This window comes from Engraulis encrasicolus, chromosome 1, assembly GCF_034702125.1.
Source record: "Engraulis encrasicolus isolate BLACKSEA-1 chromosome 1, IST_EnEncr_1.0, whole genome shotgun sequence".
Classification (NCBI taxonomy): Eukaryota; Metazoa; Chordata; class Actinopteri; order Clupeiformes; family Engraulidae; genus Engraulis; species Engraulis encrasicolus.
Window position 1 is genome coordinate 23,263,654 of NC_085857.1, and position 10,511 is coordinate 23,274,164.

The following is a 10,511-nucleotide window of genomic DNA, read 5'->3' on the forward strand; positions in this document are numbered from 1 at the left end:
TCATTAGCCAGAGTTCAGCATTGGGAGAAGAAGTATGGCCTCTTTGGCCAGACTGACGCTTGTTGTGTGTAATTGTTGTCATCGATCCGCACTGTTTGTTGTCGTCCTTGTTTCTTTAGAGTTCTGTGGTTTTCAATGATTGCTTTTTCTTTCCTCAAGTGGCTAACACGATCCTAAGCAGTTGCTCAGTTGCTTTGTTATTACGTACAGATTATTAGATGATCTGCAGCACCACTCAGTTGTGTCCTCGAAGATCCTGCCAGTATTTGTATGTTAAATGACTCGACTTGATGCAAGGTTTTCAGATGATATATTCACACCAAGATTTTTGATGACTGCATTAAGAATTATGCAGCCCAGCAGAATGAAAGCTCTGTTATTGTCAAAGTAAGACGATATATTCACAGAAGCCGTTTGAATGACATGGTGAATAGAAGTAACAGAATAGACCCAACAATCTTATCACACTCGGGTCAGATCTGAAGATAATACTTTAGAGCAGTGGTTCTTAACCTGGGGTGCGGGCACCCCCTGGGGGTGCGCCAGAGATTTCAGGGGGTGCGCAGAATTTTGTTTGTGTTAAAGTTGTGACCAAAATTCTGTAGTGAACATTACAATTAGGCCAAATTAAAAACCAAATTTTAACATTTTTTGGTCCCCATGTAAAGTCATTAAGGTATTGATTAATGTCTTAAACAAGAGACATTTTAATTAATCACTTGAATCCTTTTTTAGTGCGTGTACACGTGTAGAAGTTTGGCTTGGGGGTGCGTGGCTTGTCTTGGGCATAGGTAAGGTGGTGCGTTAAGAAAAAAAGCTTAAGGACCGCTGCTTTGGAGGGAAAGGGTTTGCCAGCTAGACAAGTTCAGATGGTTAATGAGATGTCTGCGTTGCTGGGAAGACGTTTGGCTTTTACTCTGGAATCAGATACTACATTATAACAGGATACATTTGCTGAAACCCAAGATGGACACCACTTTTGTTTCTCTCCCCCTAGAATATCGTGTGTCTTTTTCCTGTGGGATTTGAAAATGGATGAGAGATTTGCAAGTTAGAGTGAAATCAGTGTTGCCAGATGGAAAAGGCTGAACTATCGTAGGCTACCAAAACCTCAAATCGTTTTTGGCATTTATAGTACAATATCCAAACATTTGTTTCAAGGTAACTAAATGACCTGAATTATCGTACGTAATTTTTTTTTGATCGTCCAGAGGACAAAAATGAACAAAATGATGGTGCAAATATGATAATTATCGTACATCTGGCAACACTGGCTGAAATGCATCACACTTCATGACTTTTGGAATTGCCTACACATGCAGACTTTTCTTCCCATTTTTGCTCATCAATTTCATCTTGGGCACTTATCCAAGCTTTTAGTGCAATAGCGCTTTGCATAATTCAGCATGAGCAATGACACTTGTGTTAGCGAGGCATGTTTTTAAATGAAAAGTTGTAAAATAAAAAAATCAGGATTCATGTGTTCATTTTCAAACCATTGGCCATTCAAAATGCAAACCCTAATTGACTGTCCTAAACGCAAGCTCACCTAGTCAATGGCAATTTCCCATCTTGACTACAAATCCCTTAGTGTGGTATGCCAAATCACAGCTTACATACCAAATGAATGTGCCTTTTAAGGGCAGTAGTAATCAATTGCCTTACTGATTGCCTCTCCTCTCTCTTCCTTTATCCAGACGCCTGCCGCCTGACTCTGGATGCAGACACAGCTCACCCCACTCTCTTCCTCATGGACAGTCCTCAGGGGGCCCATTGCGGCGAGGAGCCCCAGGCCTACCCTCCGCACCCCCTGCGCTTTGACAGCGTGGCACAGGTCAGAGCCTTTCTTATCATACAGTACATAGACAGGATTATCATACTTGATAGCCAGGTTCAAACTACACGACTCACGATTTTCTTGGGGAGTTTGGGGGTCAGGGGAAGTTTGTTTGCACACTAGAAGAGAATCGCAACTGTCAATCTTATCACTGATCGTAAACACAGAGACAATGCCCGATGTTCTATTTTGATTCGAAAATATCAAACGGTGTTTGATTTCTACGATTTGCGATCGGCGACTGTTTGAGCTGCCGAAATTTCTATCTTTGAACGTTGCACACAACGAGGACATCTTTCCCAACAATCGCTTGCGATGGTCCTTGGGTCCTTCCACCAATTTTCGTGAGGGGGGTTTTCGGCCGAGAATCGGGCCGATAGTCGTGTAGTTTGAGCCTTCCTTATATCACCAGTCAGAGCTTTTCTTATCATCGGGCGTCTTCAAATTGTTCCACCTGGGGAGTCATTTCCCAGGGTGTCAATGTGCACGCACAGTGCAAACGCAATGGAAACGATACAGAGACAGTGTAATGTAAACTGGCCCATAAACCCAAAACACTGTATGACGTCAGTCTAAGTTAATTCATCGCATGTGTTGCTCCAACACATTTTGTTGTTGCTGCGCACAGGCAAAAGACTTGTTTTTACACATGGCTGATACAAAATTGTAATGCCAATGGCAGTAATGCCAACCTGTGCCCAGACCATCCGTCCCCAACCCTAACCTGTCAGTTAAAAAAAATGAGTTATGAAAAACTTGAAACTAGCTATGAAAATAGTGAATTTGTTCCCACAACAAACCTACTCATAACCCTAATTTGACATACAGCGTTGAAAAACACTTTAAAAAAACAAAATAATTCAAAAACACACAAACATGAAGAGGCTTAAAATTAATGTGTTACTCACCACATTCCCATGATGCCATGTTGCAGGTGCTTTATCATAGACACAGAACACTCAATGTCTCCAGTTTGACGTCATAAAAAGGTGTATTAATGTCACACCAATGCACACATGCCACCATGTCACACCAAAAACGGAGACGCTTAAAGGGACACTGTGCAGGAAATGGTCAAAAAAGGTACTGCAACTATGCTGCTCATTGAAACTGGGCTTCCTATTGCCAAATTTGATCTTTACATGTAGGTTTAGTAAGTATTAAACAAATATTTTCTAGTATGGTCCAAGTACAGTCATTTTTGCAGCTAAAAATGGCTATTTTTGGAAGTTCAAAATGGCGGACCATGGAGAAGATCCCCCTTTTCATGTATGAAAAGTGCAATATTTCCAGTCATAATGAATACTTAAAATTTGATGCTGGTGGTAAGTATTCGTGAAAAAGGTAACATTAGTGAATGGGCAGCATGAATTCTGGAAAAAAACAAAAAAAATCTCACACAGTGTCCCTTTAAAGTTAGTGTGTGTTATTCACCACATTCCCATGATGTCATGTTGCAGGTGCTTTGTCATAGTGTTAGTGTGTGTTATTCACCACTTTCCCATGATGTTGCCGCGTTTGCAGGTGCTGTGCAGGGAGGGCCAGTTTGGCGACGCCAGCTACTGGGAGGTGGAGTGGCAGGGCGGCGGCTGGGTGGACGTGGGCGTCACCTACCGGGCCATCGGCCGCAAGGGCGGCGGCAAGCCCTGTCTGCTGGGCCGCAACGACAACTCCTGGCGGCTGCGCTGCACGCACGCCGGCTACGCCGCCTGGCACGACAACCGCAAGATCACGGTGGCGGCCGAGCCCAGCCCGCGCATCGGCGTCTTCCTGGACCGCCACCGGGGGGAGCTCTCCTTCTACCGGCTGGGGGAGACGGTGATGCTGCTCCACACCTTCCGCTGCCACTTTACCCAGCCGCTGTACCCGGCCTTCCGGCTGGACCTGGACTCCACGCTGCTCATCTGTCCGGTGGAGAGGGGCAACGGGGACTCCTCCACCACCTGACCCAACGTTTTGTCTGACCCCTTCGGTTGTTGGTCCACCATCTCCACAGACCACATCATCTGAGGTCCCCCAAACCCAAAACAGTTTCCTCCATCCCCCAACAGTTTATGCTATGGAAACTCCTTGTCCACATGACCAACATGTTTTTTTTAAGATATTGTTTTGGTCTTTCTGACTTTATTCATGATAGTACAGTGCAGATGGTGACCGTAAGCGAGGTGGGAGGTTGGCAAAGGACCCAGGCCGGGAATTGAACCCGGGGCGGCCGCATAGCAAAAGAGTGCCCTACCATTTGCGCCACAGTAGGACCAACATTTTTGACCCCTTTGGTTCTTGGTCCACCATCTCCAAAGTCAATTTCCTGTCAACTTCCCCTGACAGTTTATGCTCCATGCTCCCCCATCACGTCCCCTTCCACCTTGCAATATGGGCAATGGGACCTCCTGACCCAACGTTTTTGACCCTTTTGGTTGTTGGTCCACCATCTCCTCAGACAGTTTCCTTCATCACCTGACAGTTAATGATTCCCACCCCCTCATCCCTTCCCCTTCCATCTTGCAATATGGGCCATGGGAACTCCTCTTGACCACCTGACCAAAGTTTGACCAAACTCCTTGGTTCTTCTCTCCTTCTTTTCCAGTGCAGACAGAGTTGTTCTCTCTCTCTCTCTCCTTGCGTCCCGAAACATCCCCAAACTTTCTTCTCCACGTAATGCACAATGTTCCACTAGTGGAACACTTCACTATTTGCTGGAATAGAATGTTACTTACTACCAGAGTACTACACTACTCAGGCCCGTAGCCAGGGGGGGTTCGAGGGGTTCGTTCGAACCCCCCCTCCCGTCCCCCACCCCCACTCGAACCCCCCAACACTGGGCCAACAATGAAAATAACTGTGAGATAGCAGTAATTTGAAGCAATTCATGTCCATTTAGTATGTTAAGAATGGGGAGCAACAGACAAACAATTAAGGACAGCAACAGACTCACAGCAAACTCATAATGAATAAAATATGTCTAAATTAAAATATTTTAAGTGTGCTCGTGTATTTGGGGACATTGAAATAGGGAGCCAAATGAAGTCCACTTTCGGGGGAAAAAGATCCCCCCCTATCACAAGGCTGGCTACGGGCCTGCTACTTTGACATTGCCCAACCTGTAGTGAAAACCTGTTATGACTTTTGGTCATTGCCATTCTGGCAACAGCACACCTATCACATGGGTCCTGGATCCTCAGGCAGATTTGGACTGGTCTATTTCCCCGTCCCCTAGTCTCTTCTCCAAATCCCAACCTTACCCATTCCAAACTGGACTGACCAAAATCTGCTCAAAAATATTCAAGTTTGAAGACTTTTTTTTTTCCTGCCTTAAAGTTTGCCACTTGGTCAGGCCAGGCAAGACAGCAGGGGTCGGTATTAGCAGACTACTCACACACACACACGCACAGCACAGCACATCACACACACACACACGCACAGCACAGCACAGCACAGCGCACGCACACACGCACAGCACAGCGCCCACACACACACACACAGCACAGCACAGCACGCAACCCGCACACACACATGCACACACAATACACACACACTTCTTCCATCCACTACCCCTGTCTGTCGTAGTGTGAATGAAAATGGATTACATTTCAGCTAACGCAAAATGGATACCTTGTCATGTCACTCATCAAAGATTAACCAGTGGAGGGATGATATGTCAGCAGCAGCCCTGGTCTGGCCTGGCCTGCAGCTCACTCGCAGAAGCCAACCCAGTAATGGCTTTGGTCACACTCCACACATCACAGGTTTCCCGCAGTGCACCTGGCTGGCTGGCTGGCTGACTGGCTGGCCGGCTGGACCCCCGCTGTGTGTGTGCGTGTGCGTGTGCCTGCGTGTGTGTGTGTGTGTGTGTGTGTGTGTGTGTGTGTGTGTGTGTGTGTGTGTGTGTGTGTGTGTGTGTGTGTGTGTGTGTGTGTGTGTGTGTGTGTGTGTGTGTATGTGTGTCAGTCTTTCCACACCGGTAATCCTGTCTACTGTACACCCGCTAACCACAAAGAGGGCTTTTGACTTTGACTGGTGTGTGTGTGTGTGTGTGTGTGTGTGTGTGTGTGTGTGTGTGTGTGTGTGTGTGTGTGTGTGTGTGTGTGTGTGTGTGTGTGTGTGTGTGTGTGTGTGTGTGTGTGTGTGTGTGTGTGCGTGCGTGTGTGTGTGTGTGCGCATGCGTGTGTGATAGTGTGTGTGTGTGTGTGTGTTTACGTGTCTGCGTGAGCATGCATGCGTGTCTGTGTGTGTTTGTGTGACCGTGTGTGTGTGTGTGTGTCTGTGCGGGTGATGATGGGGACACTAAAGGATCAGTACAGTAGCACCATTGTCACCGTGAGGGTTTGGGTCACAGCACAGCACAGCACAGCACAGACGAAGGTGAGAACATTGCTCAGGTGACTGACGTGACTGACATTCTCCCCAGTCTGCTGCCCGTCTGTGAAGCCAGGTGCACTATTTAGTGACTGATGATCTCGCTGTAGTGTAATCGCACAACTAGGGCTGGGATTCGATTACATTTTTTAATCGAATTAATCTATAGGCTTTGAAATTACTTAATCGAATTAATCGCATTTTCATCGCATTTCAATATCTGACTTGAGAACAGTGAAAAATATTTTTTTTCACATGGAATTTGAATAACTACAATAAATAAGCTTAAGCTAAACATATTATTCATTTTTAAAAGAAACAGGCTGTTAACCATCAGGCGTAATACTGCCCTCCACTGGTCTTATCCAAAAACTATGTAGCTATATTATACTGTGATTTTTTTTTAAATCACGTTAATTAATTAATCGAATCACGTGATTAATTAATCGAAATTAATTCGTTAATGTCCCAGCCCCACGTACAACCAACGCCTCATCAACTGAGTTCATCCATCATCCACATCATCTAGCCACCCAGCCAGGTCCGCTGACAGCTGTGGACAGCTGGGCCCAGGGCAAAGTGATCTTTAAGGGCCCCCCCACCCAATACATGAAATGTAATGAAAACCCATTTCCAGGCCCCCCCTCTCCCTGGGGCCGGGACAACTGACCCCTTTGTCCCCCCGTGTCAGCTTCCCTTCTCCCAGCAACTGTACTCCTGTCAACACCACATACAAGGAAACTGACGGGAGGGGGACAAAAAAGATCAGTTGTCCCAGGCCCAGGGAGAGAGGAGAGGAGAGGGAGGGGGGCTCAGAATTGTTGTCCCCATTTCATTGGGTGGGGTGGAGAGGGCCCTTTCGGATGACTTTGTTCCTGGCCCTGGTCAAAGCTGTCATCCGGCCCTGATGACATGCAACCAACCATCCGTCTCACTGCTGCAGGGAGAGACTTTCACGAGCATCTGTCTACCGATAACTAATTGCTGGGCTTCAGTTACCTATGCACTGCATTACATTACATTACACAGTGCACCGGTCCGTTTTTTTTGTTGCTGTTGCTGTGCCTATTGTAGCTTTTCCACAAAAGGAGCGGGAGCGAGAGAGCGAATAGACTGATGGACTGATGGACAATAGTAGTATTCTCATTTTGGCAAATGCTTCAGATGTAAGCTACGGTATATATTATAATCCCAATGGTGGCGGTAGAACTCAGATCCAAAAAAAGAAAAATCCAAAACAAAAATGGCCAAATGTAAAAATGTGTGAGGTATAGTAAATACGTATAATCAGTAATAAGCTATTATTGTAAGGGGGGAAAAGTCTTATTTTCAGGTTCCTTCAGTCATCATTGTTTCATAAATCCATAAATATATATTTTTACATTTTTAAACTGTCAGACACTTGTGTCGGTAACAATGCAATTACCGCAAAGCCTTTCAAAAAATATTCTGTTTTCAGATCATGAACTACAATATTGAAACGTCTTCAAAATGTAACACTATTGGTTACCCACCAGTAATAAAGGACTTTGAAGCTTTTTTTTAGCATGTTGTGTTGAGTGGGTCAACTTAAAGCTTTTATTTTCCCCACTTTTACCTTTAAATTGGTACTCCATGTTTTTTTTGTTTTTTTTAAATGTTGTATTGTCCGTTAAAACCAAGCTATAAGAACATGTAGTGGGTACGGTAAGAGGCACTGATTTTGTACCACATTTTCTTGACTCCACCATGGCTGCTCCTTGCGAGGTCCAGCTTGGAGTACCTTGGAAGCATCATTGAAGTGGCATTGTATACACATGGAACGGTACAAATAAATGGCTCTTTTTGTAGATTGTACTATAACACTTAAAGGGGTATGCCACTATTTTGGGGCTTTCTACAGTTAAAATCGTTGGCCAGAGTTTATAAATGTAGTAAAGTGTCTTATTTTTCATGGAAGCCGTTGTCTTGCTTTAAGACAAGTTAAAAGAGGGAATATGTCGCTAAGCTAGTGAAAGTCAATGGATCCGTGTAGCATGCTACAATGCTACACGGATACATTGACTTTCACTAGCTTAGCGACATATTCCCTCTTTTAACTTGTCTTACAGCAAGACAACGCTTAACATGAAAAATAAGAGACGTTACCACCTTTATAAACCCCAGCCAACGATTTTAACTGTATTAAGCCCCAAAATAGTGGCATACCCCTTTAAAACGTCATTCCTTTCTCTTTAGAGAGGGGGTTATAGTGATCTGGGTTTTTTTTTTCAATCTTCAGAAGCTGTTGACTTGTGTGGAACTGCGGAAGCCTGACCTGGCCATAAGCATGTAGATTTGTCCACAGAACCTATAGGCCTATATTCAGAGAGACATGCGGTCATGCTGTCGTTCTTGTTTTGTAGCCTAAAGCAGATTCCCTAATGATAGGCCCAGGCTACTGAATGTAGAACTGGGGACCATGTCTCTGGTTTTCATCTGGTCACCTCCCACTGCTACTGTTACAGCCAGTTTCCATTGTTCATTTCCATTCTTTTTCTTTTTATGTGGGCCATGTTTGTCATGTAATATTTCCACTGTCTGTCTGTGCACTCAAGTGGCCTTAAATGACAGAATAAAGGTTCTCAGATGTGGGGTTGTGGGGTCTTATATAGGCTATTCTTATCACATTCGTAGCTGTTACCGGGGTAGCCTACGGTACTTGGGTCACCTTTGAGTTTCTTTGTTATTATTTGTATTTTTTTTCACGTCACTTTACTATTGCTATTGTGTTTTGTGGGTATGTGATTGTGTTCAGTGCATTTGTATTGTGCCTAATAAATGTTTTTTTTTTGGAAAATTCATTTTTTTGTTGTTGTTTCTAAATATGTGTTTGTCTGTCACAGTTATTTATTAAAATATAGGAATTGGTTTGTCATGTCAACATTACTGTTTTGAAAGTTGCAGTTGCTACCAACAGCCAGTTGATTCGTTTTTAGTCCCTGAAACACCTTACAGTGTAAATAACAGCTACAGTTAACCCATTCATGCCTGATGTTGCGTTGCGCAACATTGCCCTGGCGCCTGGAGCTGCGTTACGCAACATTCAGGCTCATGAGATTTGAGACAACTTTATTTAAAATCTCTGTTTGTTTGAGATGAATGAACAAATTCTAATGAAAGATGGGGGTCTTTCAAAATGCAACTTAGGGTATATTTTTATGTGCTTCAGAAGCTGAGCTATTTAGGTTTTTATAAGCTGAGGGCAGCTTTTCTTAAAAAGGGCTCAGGCATTCAGCACCCCTTTTTACAGGTGCCTTAGGCGTCAATGGGTTAAAAGAGAGAAAGACTGGAGTGTAGACAGTAACTCCTCGCTCTTTGACAGAGAGAGGAGGGGCTTTTCTCACAGATACACGCCTGCCTGTTGCCTGAACTTGCCTGTTGATTTCAATTGACAAGTTTCTTGTTTATTGTAGGTCCATGTAGACTACACTAATTTGAGTTTCAGTTTCAATTCAATCTTAGATAGTTTATTGGTTGTAGGCCTATGGAATAATTTGTTTCGTATTAGGCCTAAATGTCAATACATTACTGTTAAAAAAAAAGAAAAAGATTCCAATTTTTTCTGTGGTCAGCTGTAATTGGTGATTGGCAGGCCATGATTTTTTAATGATTGGTAATCAGTGATTTGATAACCAGTGAATCAGTAATTTTAACACACACAGACACACAAAAGTATGCACACACACATACACACATGCTGGGATTCTCACTCTCATGCTCACGCACACGCACACACACACACACACACACACACACACACACACACACACACACACACACACACACACACACACACACACACACACACACACACACACACACACACACACAGAAGCATGACCTGATGCTGAAATCCATGGCTTCCCACTACCCCACTCATGTAACCCAACAGGGAAAAGCCAAAGTCCAGATTTCAGGTGGAAAATAAAATTGTTTATTCATCATCAATTGGTTTGAGAAAATATTTGAATGAAGAAAGCAATTCAGTATTTTTGTAGGCAGCTGTCTCCAATGTGCTCATTTATTACCCACTGTCAGGGTAGGGGCCTGCTGCAGGGGCTAGTTGGTTCAGGGCTGGTAGGAGCTGTCTGCAGGGGATGGTTGGTTCAGGGCTGCTAGGAGCTGTCTGCAGGGGGTGGTTGGTTCAGGGCTGCTGTCTGCAGGGGATGGTTGGTTCAGGGCTGGTCGGAGCTGTCTGCAGGGGATGGTTGGTTCAGGGCTGGTAGGAGCTGTCTGCAGGGGATGGTTGGTTCAGGGCTGGTCGGAGCTGTCTGCAGGGGATGGTTGGTTCAGGGCT

The 10,511-nt window shown here is 44.6% G+C and overlaps 1 protein-coding gene across 1 annotated transcript in view; it reads left to right on the forward strand.

The window, feature by feature from the left end:
• Nucleotides 1–4,577, forward strand: part of LOC134456614 (E3 ubiquitin/ISG15 ligase TRIM25-like) — a 38,732-nt gene extending 34,155 nt beyond the window's left edge. The window contains exons 9-10 of the mRNA XM_063208034.1: nt 1,698–1,834; nt 3,362–4,577. Of these exons, the coding sequence (XP_063064104.1) occupies nt 1,698–1,834; nt 3,362–3,784 (560 nt within the window). The 3' untranslated portion in view covers nt 3,785–4,577. The remainder of the gene's footprint in view (nt 1–1,697; nt 1,835–3,361) is intronic.
• The last annotated feature ends 5,934 nt before the right edge of the window (nt 4,578–10,511 follow it).